Source organism: Sus scrofa, chromosome 10, assembly GCF_000003025.6.
Source record: "Sus scrofa isolate TJ Tabasco breed Duroc chromosome 10, Sscrofa11.1, whole genome shotgun sequence".
Lineage (NCBI taxonomy): Eukaryota > Metazoa > Chordata > Mammalia > Artiodactyla > Suidae > Sus > Sus scrofa.
The window spans coordinates 20136939-20149488 of record NC_010452.4 but is presented as its reverse complement, the minus strand read 5'-3'; the positions used below and the strand labels follow the sequence as shown (position 1 = coordinate 20149488).

Genomic DNA, 12550 nt, shown 5'->3' with positions numbered 1-12550 from the left:
ATGACAGGAGCTCCCAAAACTGTAAACATCTTTAATTTGGAAAAGTTTTGAAGGTGAAAGGGATACTCAGTTATCTACGACTAATTTTAAAAAGCAACACAAAACAAAACAAAACCCTGATTTGTAGTGTTTGCCAGTCTCTGTGATGCAATTACTTCCACCATTGCTCGCTGAAACCACCAGCAGTTTAATAACCGGCTTGCAAAATTCCTGAATGCTTACCTTTTGGTTTTTGTGAGCTGGTATGAGGTTGGCACCTGACCGGCCTGGGATTGAGTCTCAGTTGTATCAGCTTGTAGCTGTGTTGTAAGTATATCCCACAAGCTATCTTGATCTTTGGTGTCTTAATTGGCTTAATAATTGCTATTTTGTCTGACTGGAGATATGGATGACAAAACTCCTGAAGCCTTTCCTACTTTGTTTTTTCTTTTGTTTTTTTTTGTTTGTTTGTTTGTTTTTGTTTGTTTGTTTTTTTTTTTTTTTTTTTGGTTAATCCACTCCAGCAATGTGAGATCCCCTGCAAGAGCTCAACACGCCTGCCTCAGGACCAGCTGCTGCTACTCTGCTACTTTCATTGCCGAAATGGCATCCACCCAGATCGCCTCACGACTCACCTGCTGTCTCTCATCCTTTGCGTTCCTCTGAGCATTTATTGCCAGTTTACAATAACATGTGGTGCTTATTTACATGGTTTTTGTCTCACTCTATTAAAATATAAACTTCACAAGAGTAAGAACTGTGATCTCCTTGTTATTCGAAAAAACATAGACTCAGTAAATACTGGTTGAATAAAGAAGTCAATGAAGAAATGACTGAATAAACAGTACACTTTTAAGTATTTACTAATTATCCTATCTTGAGGCTATGGACAACTAATCATACCTTGATTTCCCTCCAGAACTAGTTATCTTCCTACTCCAGCCAAAACATTTTCGGCTCATTCCTACCGCCATGTCTACTTATTTTTTGGTCCCACACTATTATAAACACCCTGGCTTGAGTTTTCCTTGTAATACAACTTTTCTGAGAGCAAAGAGAAAGCTAGGGGATGTGTGAAAACCTACTTAAGCACAGTGCTGTAAAACTTTGGAGGAATCACTGCTTTTTACTAAATTGGAAAGGAAACTCTAGAAAGTTGATAAAGGATATTAACCATATCAACAAGTAGGCTCTATTACTAGATAACTGAGTACCTTCCTTCCCCAAATTTCACTGTTAGGGCAAAAACACAAGGGGAAAATAAATAATGGCATTATATTAATAAATAATATGTGTACAACAAAGTCACAATCTTTACGTATTTATTTTTTGCCTCAGCATGCAGCGGCTTGATATGGGATCTCAGTTCCCAGACCAGGGATTGAACCTGGGCTGCAGTGGGAAGAATCCTAACCCTTAGACCACCAGAAAATGCCCTCTAATCCTGTTTTGAATTGATAGTGAAAGACATAGTAATCTTTTGGTGTCCCAACTAATGAACATAATTTTTGAAAGAAAAGTCAAGTACTGAACATTCATTTGGAAAAGAGACCTAAGCTACTTGTCCCAAGAAAATATGAGAACACATTTATATCCGATTCCGGTGTCACCCTCTATAGTCATCAGACTAATTTAATGTCATAAGGCAAATCCACGTAGGAGGAGGTTTCTGAGCACTCGATTCAAAGAGGAAGGTTTAACATGTAAAGAAGGAGGAAAGAGAAGAGAAAAACATAGGCTTATTGTACAGAGCACTTACTGAGTTAAAAAAAATCATTTTATAATTCAGTGTGCATAAAAGTTAATTTTTTGCCCAATAAAATGGCATTCATCAGGTAGTTTCATTATAAATAAGTTTTATCCATAATAGATATTATGGGTTGAATTGCGTCTCCCAAGGATATGTGGAAGTCCTAAACCCTGGTACCTGGTCCCTATTTACTTTATTTATAAAATAAACAAGAGTCTTTGTAGATGTAATCAAGTTGAGACGTGGTCATTAGGATGAGCCCGAATCCAATACAACGGATATCCTTATAAAAAGAAGAGAAGACATACAGACAGACAAGGGAGAACTCCATGTAATTAGACTGGCAGAGCTTGAAGAGACGTAGCTGCAAGCCCAGGAATCCTAGGGCTTCAAGACCATCACTCGATGCTAGACAGAGGCAACTAAGGATTCTATCAAGAGCCTCCCAAGGAGCATGGCCCTGCTGACATCTTTATTTCAGACTTCCAGCCTCCAGGACTATGAAAGAATAAATTTCTGTTGCTTAAGCCACCCAGTTTATGGTACTTGGTTTCAGCTGCCTGAGGAAACTAATACCGTAGCCCCAAACTGGAAGCATCTGAGATGACTGTCAACAGGTGAATGAATAAACAAACTATGATACAGCTATACAACAGAATATTATTCAGTGACTAAAAAAAAAGAAATGAGTTATCAAGTCACAAAACATCATGAAGAACACTTAAATGAATACTGCTACTTGAAAGATGCGAGTCTGAAAAGGCTACATATTCTATGACTCCAATTACATGACATCTTGCAAAAGACAAAACATAGAGACAGCAAAATATTACCCAGGGGTTGAGAACAGGAAAGGAAGATGAAAAAGGTAAATCATAGGATAAAGTTAGGATGGTAATACTCTTCTGTATAATACTGTAATAGAGCATTTGTCAAAACCTATAGAACTTGAGAGCACAAAGAGTGAACTTTAATGTATGCAGATTTTTCACGATCACTTAGGAGGTCAAAGGATCCCAGGAAAGAATGTTGATTGTAACACACAAATGTATAAAACAATCACACAGTAGGGGTGGGAAAAGGTGCCAACCTAAGTAAGCACTGGAAACATGCAGAGTGGTAAAAGATGAAAGGAAATGCACAAATTGATAAAGCTATTTCTATAGGATTATGGGTTAAGAATCTGACACTGGTATATACTTCATATACTCTTTAATGTACTGAATTTTTTCCCACTGTACAATACAGCATGGGGACCCAGTTACACATACATGTATACATAATTTTTTCTCCCATTGCCATGCTACGTTGTAAGTATCTAGACATGGTTCTCAGTGTTACACAGCAGGTTCTCACTGTAAATCCATTCCATGAGCAATAGTTTGCATCTGCTGACCCCAAGCTCCCAATCCCTCCCACTCCCTCCCCCTCCCCCTGGGCAACCACAAGTCTATTCTCCAAGTCCGTGATTTTCTTTTCTGTGGAAAGGTTCATTTGGGCTGCATATTAGATACCAGATATAAGTGAATTAAGTAAATGGATGGCAGATCACAGGTTTCCCACTGTTAGATTGGGAATTTAGAGACAAGCAAGGGGAGGGAGCTAGAATCATCCACGTGGTAATGAAGTTAGAGGCATCGACATAAGCTCACGTTCAGCTTAATGTGTGTACCAATGTACATACAGATATATGCATGGAAATGTGTACAAACACACACATTTCTGGACTCTGTCAACGAGGTGGCCTAAAGGAAATGACATCGAGTGGCACCAAGAACACCTTACATTCAGATATTGGTTTCTATTGTCATCCTCGAGCAAAAAGGACAAGGCTCCCTGGGAGCAATGGCCCATGGTAGGACTGGGGCAGGAAATACAAAAGACACGTCTGGAACACCTTGTGGAGCCAGAAAATCAGGAAGTAAAGCACCTCACATCAACAGAGAGGATGTTAAAAGAGGACAGGAACCAGGTGAAAGGAGTCCCAGTGGCCAAAGCTGGAACAACTTGAGTAACGAAATAGCAAAGTAGTATTAGATCATAACTCAAAGTACAAAATAAATATCCATGACTCTGCAGTGACATAAATCCTTGAATAAATTAATAAATGGAGGAGAAAAGCCAAACGCCCCATGAGAAGAATCTCAAGTTATAAATACATATATAAATACATATACATCTATATATATTTATCCTTAATACTATACATATATATTTTTTTTTATCCTTAACCCACTGAGTGAGGTCAGGGATTGAACCCACATCCTCACAGATACGAGCTGGGTTTCTTACTCCTGAGCCATGACAGGAACTCTGAATCTCAAGTAATTTATGAAGATGCTCTGCTCTGCTGGAGGGGAGCACAATTCTGCCCTCCTTGGTTGGGGGCTGCACATAGTGACTTCCTTTCTAAGAGGAGAGTCCAGAAAGGGGAAAAAGAAGTAAGTCTTCAGCGGAGAAGCCTGACAAACACCATGTCCCCGGTGATTAAGGTCAACACCAGAAGTCACGAATCATGCTGACTGTACAGTTTACCTTTGTGGTCTTCCTCCCAATAGCCCATAACTCCAGTTTTACCAGGAGAAAAACATTCAATGAAGTCCAGTGTTGGGAGAGTCCATAAATTATCTAAACAGTACTCCTCAAAATTGTCAAGGTCATCAAAAACAAGACCGGAGGAACTGCCACAGCCAAATGGAACCTAAGTATATTTAACAACCACATGTGATATGGTATCCCATGGGATCCCAGAATAGGAAAAGAATATCAGGTAAAAATTTGAACATCAGGAAATCTGAATAAACTATTGACTTCAGCTAATAATGTATCAGTATCGGTTCACTAATCATGACAAATCTACCATAATGATAGAAGATGTTACAAATAGGGGCCATGCAGAGATGCCCATTATCACTAATTATTAGAGAAATGCAAACTGAAGTTACAATGAGGTGTCACCCCACATCAGTCAGAATGGCCATCACCAAAAATCCACAATCAATAAATGCTGGAGAGGGTGTAGAGAAAAGGGAATCCTATGACACTGTTGGTGGGAATGTAAACTGGTATAACCACTACGGAAAACAGTACGGAGGCTCCTCAAAAAACTAAAAATAAAACTACCATATGATCCAGCTATCCCATTCCTGGGCATCTATCCAGAGAAAACCATAATCCAAAAAAATACATGCACCCCGATGATCACTGGAGTGCTGTTTACGGTAGACAAGACATGAAAGCAACCTAAATGCCCACTGACTGAGGAATGGATAAAGAAGATGTGGTACATACATACAATGGAATATTACTCAGCCATAAAAAAGAAATAATATGCTCAGCAATATGGAGGGGCCTAGAGATTATCATACTAAGTGAAATAAGTCAGAGAAAGACAAAAATCATATATCACTTATACGTGGAGTCTAAAAAAATTATTTTAAAAAAAGAACCTACTTACAAAACAGAAACAGATTCACAGACTTTGAAAAAAAAACTTATGGTTGCCAAAGATAAAGGGTGGGAAGAAGGGATGGATTGGGATGGATTGGGAGTGTGGTACTGGCATCCGCACACTATTACACATGGACTGGATGGCCAATGGGGACCTGCACAGGGAAATCTACTCATTATCTGTGATGATCTATATGGGACTGGATTTGTGTGTATGTATAAGTGAATCTCTTTGCTGAACATTAGAAATTAACACAACGTTGTAAATCAACTATACGCCAATAAAATTTTTAAAAAAGAATAAAGGAAATTGAGGGTGTGATATGAGACCCTCCTGTACTCTCCTCTCAGTTTTTCTGCAAACCTAAAATTATTCTAAAATAATAAAGTCTATTATAATAATGTAAGAGTTAAAAATAATGCCAAAATAGCATGAAGCAGGAAGATATTCAATTCTTATAGCACATGCTATAAAAATCCCATCACTGGGAATTCCCGCTGTGGCTCAGTGGTTAATGAACCCGACTAGCATCCATGAGCACGGGGGTTCCATCCCTGGCTTCACTCAGTGGGTTAAGGAGCCGGCACTGCCCTGAGCTGTGGTGTAGGTCACAGATGAAGCTCGAATCTGGCATTGCTGTGGCTGTGGCACAGGTCGGCAGCTACAGCTCCAATTTGACCCTAGGTGAACCTCCATATGCCACAGGTGAAGCCCTGAAAAGACAAAAAGATGAAAAAAAAAGTCTCATCACTTATTTAGCAGCTATTCGTTGAGTGACTATCCTGAGCTAGGCAGCAGCTACCCACTCACGTAGGATACATCAGTTAACAAAATACCCATGGTTCCTACAACCATGTCTTAACAACTGCATAGGTAAAATGCACATAAATAAACATAAAAATAGTATTTTCAAGTGTTGGCACGTATTATAGAAAAGCAATGTGAACTGTAATGCAAGTACATACAGCAAAGCTTAATCTAATGTGAACGGAGGTGGTGTAAATGGGAAGAGTGATACTCTCATTTTTATTTTCTAAAAGGAGAAAGTTTCAGAGATTTCCAATAAATCAGCAGTAAAATTTAAAAGAATTAAAAGCTCTAACTGTTCATGTCCACTCGAATTTCAAATTTTGATACTCTAATACCATTAATGGTAATTTTAGAAAATTACCGAAGATTAAAAAAAGAATAACTTCTCCTGAAATGTTTGATTCATCAAAAAAATACAAGCATCAAAAAATACAAGCTAAAAATAATTCTGCTGTAAGATTCAGGGAACAGTGACTAATCATGAAACAGCCACTGTTACTGTAAGCTGATGAGATAATTATTTATGAAAAAGCAGAGATGTCTTTCTCATCTGATAATTAGAGAGGCACTTCACAACACACTGGTGCAAAGATGTTAACTGGCTCAGTGAATATCAAAATTTTACATGTTTTTTTTTCTTTTTGTCTTTTTAGGGCCACACTTGAGGAGATTCCCAGGCTAGGGGTCGAATAGGAGCTGTTGCTGCCAGCCTACACCATAGCCACAGCAACTCGGGATCCCATCGGTGTCTGCGACTTACAGCACAGCTCATGGCAGCTCCGGATCCCTAACCCACCGAGTGAGGCCTGGGATCGAACCGGCAACCTCATAGTTCCTAGCCGGATTCGTTTCCAGTGCACCATGATGGGAACTCCCTCAAAGTTTTGTATGTTTCTACACCGTAGAATTTTAAAAACGAGTAGATGATTACTCCCTAATGAATGACATTAATCTTCTCTGACCTATTATTGAGCAAACTCAATTATATCTTGTAATGGCATTAAGACGGAATACATCCAACCATTTTTTATCTTTTTGGATTCTATTTGTTCTTTATAGATTGAAAGAAAACATTCTTTCAAATAACTCTATTCAAGTCCAGCTGCTTAATAACGGCTAGTGGGTTCTAGAAGATGGGACGGTATTCCAAAGTCTTCCTGAAGTTATTCAAGGAACTTTAATAATAGCTTTGTCAAACTACATTCCACTTACATACTATGACCACGCTTGGATCATGGGTTAAAATAAATTTTTTTTTTTTTTTTTTGGCCATGCCCGCAGCATGTGGAGGTTCTGGGTTCAGGGGTCAAACCTGTGCCACAGAAGTGGCCAGAGTTGCTGCTGTGACAGTGTTTGATCTTTAACCCACTGTGCCACAGAAAAACTCCTAAAACAATTAATTTGAAGTTAAACTAGAAATGGAATTTACATCGACAATATTTAGTTTACCTCCAGATGCATAAAAGATTTGTGCAATGTATCTATAAATGACTTTTCTTTTTTTTCGGTCTTTTGAGGGCCGTACCCTCGGCACATGTAGGTTCCCAGGCTAGGGGTTGAATCAGAGCTGTAGCCACCAGCCTACACCACAGCCACAGCAACGTGAGATCCAAGCCAAGTCTTCAACCCACACCGCAGCTCAAGGCAATGCCGGATCCTTAACCCACTGAGTGAAGCCAGGGATCGAACCTGCATCCTCATGGATACTAGTCAGGTTCATTTCCACTGAGCGATGATGGGAACTCCTAAATGACTTTTCAAATGCATGGAGCTCTAATGTGGTCGTATCTCTAAAGCCTTTCACCATAGACTCATGCATCACGGTTACTACACGGTGCTCTCAGTATTTAAAACAGCCCCACAGACCCTATGGACCATGGGAAGAACTCACTTCAATAAAATTCTCTCAATACATTACAAGTAGAAAGTAACAGTTCTTTAATTATTAAAATTCAACTTATTCCACGTATTAGAACCAGTTTTGTAAAACCATGGAACAGATGTGAAAACAACTGGGAGAGAGTAATTGCAAATTCACTGGGACTCCATGTCAAGGGGAATGTCTCTCTGCTCAGGAAGAAGTGACTGTCCCTTCCTGAGCTCTTCTCCAAGATTCCTCACGTCCCAGGTTCTCATCCAGAAGGAAACAGAATTGTAGGACACTGGACAGTTCACATAAACAGTGTGCCCCTGGGGGGCAAGGCACCACTTTCATGAAAAAATATAGTTTGGTGCCAGAGGTGACTCCTTCCTCTTAATTTTAAAAGAATGTATTCCAAAGTTCAAGAGGAAAGATCACTGATTCATTAAATGCCTCTGATCCAAATAACTAAAATTTTCTGGGAGTTCCTGTTGCGGCTTAGCAGAAACGAATCTGACTAGCATCTATGAGGACACGGGTTTGATCCCTGGCCTTTCCTCAGTGGATTAAGGATCTGGCATTGATGTGAGCTGTGGTGTAGGTCACAGATGCGGCTCGGATCTGGCGTTACTGTGGCTCTGGTGTAGGTCAGAGGCTACATCTCTGATTCGACCCCTAGTCTGGGAACCTCCATATGCCTCAGTGCAGCCCTAAAAAGACAAAAACAACAACAACAAACTTTTCTGTGTACTTTTATTAAGTTTTGAGCAGTAGGCTAAGCTCCTCCCCTTTATCCCTTCAAAAATCAGTACACGTGGGCTAAGGGCAGAGAATCCAGAGCCAGGCCCTCCATTCTCTGCAGTGTGGCCTCAGGCAAGTAAATAACCTCTCCGTGCCAGAAGATAGAATAAATTCTACCTGATAGGGTGGTCATGTATGTTAAATGGAAATATCATGTGTAAAAGCTCATACTGCTTACTTTTTCTCCTAAATGATCCCTTCGAAGAGAGAAAGGTATTTATATATTACAACTCTGATGATTCCTAGCCTCAGTACATCCTCAAGAAAGTTCTTAAGAAAGATTTATTGTGGGAGTTCCCGTCGTGGTGCAGTGGTTAACAAATCCGACTAAGAACCATGAGGTTGCCGGTTCGATCCCTGGCCTTGCCCAATGAGTTAAGGATCCGGCAATGCTGTGAGCTGTGGTGTAGGTGGCAGATGCAGCTCGGATCCTGCGTTGCTGTGCCTCTGGCGTAGGCCGGTGGCTACAGCTCTGATTCGACCCCTAGACTGGGAGCCTCCATATGCTGAGGGAGTGGCTCCAGAAAATGCAAAAAGACCAAAAAAAAAAAAAAAAAAGGTAAGAAAGATTTATTGGGTGATGCAGAACTTGGGATCACCTGAATGTGAAATAAAGAGCTTGTTAAACTACATCCCCACAGGATCCACCCAGACATACCACATATCTGGGCCTGGGTCTGAGAGGCTGCATCTTAAACCAACATTCTGGCTCTTTGTAATGTACCAAAGGCTGAGATACCCAGCATAGCGACCGATTCTAGAAAATATGGGTGATTATAATCCTATCTATCTTATGGGGGAGTTATAAGGATTAAATGAAATGCAGCATATACAAAATGCTTAACATTGTTAGCCAATTTTACTATTAGCTATTATTTTATCCATTTGGCTGGAATATAGGATTTATGTTGTGAGTACTAAGAGGAAAAGGTGGAAAGAAGACCGAGGTTGTGAAAGTTTTCAAGTCAGGTTAAAAAAAAGTCAGAATTCCCATCATGGCTCAGTGGTTAATGAACCTGACTAGTATCCATGAGGACACGGGTTCAATCCCTGGCCTTGCTCAGTAGGTTAAGGATCCGGCACTGCCGTGAGCTGTGGTGCAGATTGCAGATGCGGCTCGGATCTGGCGTTTCTGTGGCTGTGGTGTAGGCCAGCGGCTACAACTCTGATTCGACCCCTAACCTGGGAACCTCCATATGCCTTGGGTTTGGCCCTAAAAAGACAAAAAAAAAAAAAAAAAAAAAAAGTCTAAGTGTTTTGACAAAGAAGGCAGTATCATCATACCTTGCAAATATATGAACACAGATAAAAGATGGCCTGCTTAAAAAGTAAACAAAATGAGGCTTCGAATTTATTTATTTATTCGTCTTTTTTTTGGGCTGAACTCATGGAGGTTCCCAGGCAGGGGTCGAATCAGAGCTGTAGCCCCTGGTCTATACCCAGCCACAGCAGTGCTGGATCCCAGCCATGTCTGCGACATACACCACAGCTCACGGCAACGCCAGATCCTTAACCCACTGAGTGAGGCCTGGGATCGAACCCGCGTCCTCATGGACACTAGTTGGGTTCATTAACCACTGAGCCACGACGGGAACTTGCAAATTTATTTTTTAACTGATAAAAATATTGTGCTAGAGAATATATTAAATAATTACAAAGTATCTATTTAGAGTCTATCAATAAAATCACCCCCTCAAAGAAAGAAAACAAAGGATTTGTATGGAATTACAGTTTCACAGTTTAATGACCTTTAAAAAAAAGAGGTGATATTTTAGAGGTTACATACTCATCACCTTAAAAACCTAACTGCAGCAAACGCTAGGAAGAATTATAATATACCCTGAGCTGGAATCACAAAGTTCTTTACCATAAAATGCACTGTAAACCACTCATCTTGCTTTTTGTCTTGTCATTTCTCTTGCCTCCCCCCCTCCCCTGCCACCCACCCCACCGCCCCCAACATCTAAACCTAACGCTTCTGTGTCTCTCTTTCTATTGCAAGGGGCCCACTTAAGTTCCAAGGAGGATGAGCAACTATTTAAATAACAACTCTTTTCAATAAATATGCCCCTGAGGAAAAAAAAAAAAAATCCTGAGTGTGTGTGCATGGGCTGTGATTTCACTGCTCATTTGTTTAAAGTTTGGCTTGGTTTTTCTCAGCTTGCCTTCAGCTGCCTTAGCGATAGCGTCTACTCTTGTTTTCAGCCAACCTCTGATTGACGCTCAGCTGTAACCATACAAGTCACAATCTTGCTGGTGCAGCCACAGAAGGCGACCCAGATTACCCAGCACCGTGTGCTGATGCCAAGGCGTCCTGTCCAACAGCAGCTGCTCCGTGCTTTGCCTTATTGATATTCAGATTCGACAGACACAAATCACAGGGTCCCTTTGAAAAGCACACACTCTGCCTGTCCTCATTTTAAACGTATTCTATAGCTACTGACCTTCATAAACACACAGCTGAGGCCATTTGGCCCCTGATTTTCCAGACCGACAAGGTTACCCCAGAAGTATTATACTTGTTTTTATTCGGGGAAGTCTGTGGAATCACAAAATAGCTCCACTTTTAAAACAGAAGGACATGTGATAGAAAGGAAACCCATTTCTCTCTGGCCAAAGAGGTGCTTTGCCATTCTCATTTGGGGGAGAGTGAGACTCTATCCCCTTGATGATGAGAGCAAATGTTGGAACACAAAGTTCTTTAAAGGTGAAGATAAATACATCGTGTCGGGAATAAAGTACAATATAGCTGATGATTAACTTCCTTTTAAAGGATATGAAGGGTAAAGTGCCAAATCTATTTATTCCATAAAAGTATAAACAGAACAAAATACTTTCTTCTCTACGACCATTTCAATCTCCTGCTCACCTCTCAAAAGGTTGGAAAAAAACACTTATATATCTAAGTGCTTCCAGGATCAGCCAAGTGTTCACACTGACTGGTCCCACTGATTTGTTTACCAGGACACCTGCTCATGCCAAATTCGTTTCACCTTTTTAAAAAGCCTTGTATTTTGCAGAACATGTAACAACACTACAAACTATTCCCATGAAGTATTTAAAAGTCAGGAAAAATTGCCCAAAGTTCAATAAAGGGGAAAGGCTTACTTTTTATGGAGATGAGCAGTGAGAGACTGAGGCAGACGGTGAGAAGGTGAAGAGCTGTCCTCAGAGCCATGGTCTCACAGCGTACATGCTCCGACCTGCTGCTGGTGGTCTGGTCCCGTCGGGCTCCCCAGCCTGCCTGCTCAGAAAGCGGCGTGTGCCTCCGAGACCCCCGGGGCCATCTCTGCCCTTTCTTCTCCGGTAGCTCCTCATGGAGAACAACAGGGACTCCGACGACGATGCCCAAAGCAGTTGTGTCTCTTAGCATCTTACTTACACAGGACGGTGGGGTGGCTTTTCAAACCTGGTGCAGATTTTTTTCATACTGGACTGGATTCACCCACCCCCAGACCTTGCAAACCACCTTCCTTCCCTTAACAATGCCTCCTAAAGGGACCTGCTTCAGGTGCGTCCTGAATCACCCTTAAAAGACAAATACCATATGATATCACTTATATCTGGAGTCTAACATGGCACAAATGAACCTCTCCACACAGAAAAGAAAATCATGAGCTTGGAGAACAGACTTGTGGTTGCCGAGGGGGAGAGGGGGAGTGGAGTGGATTGGGAGCTTGGGGTTAATAGATGCAAACTATTGCCTTGGGAGTGGATTAGCAATGAGGTCCTGCTGTGTCCTAGGAACTATGTCTAGTCACTAATGATGAGCATGATAATGTGAGAAAAAAATGTATACATGTATGTGTAACTGGGTCACCATGCTGTACAGTAGAAAAAAACTGTACTGAGGAAATAGCAATTAAAAAATAATAAATTGAAAAAAGAGTGATTTCTG

General features: G+C 40.8%; 1 protein-coding gene across 1 annotated transcript in view; it reads right to left on the bottom strand.

Moving 5' to 3' along the window:
- The window catches only part of CRB1 (crumbs 1, cell polarity complex component), a 195294-nt gene extending 183051 nt beyond the window's left edge, over nucleotides 1-12243 (bottom strand). The window contains exon 1 of the mRNA XM_021064482.1: nucleotides 11761-12243. Coding sequence (XP_020920141.1) covers nucleotides 11761-12025 — 265 coding nt within the window. The 5' untranslated portion in view covers nucleotides 12026-12243. The remainder of the gene's footprint in view (nucleotides 1-11760) is intronic.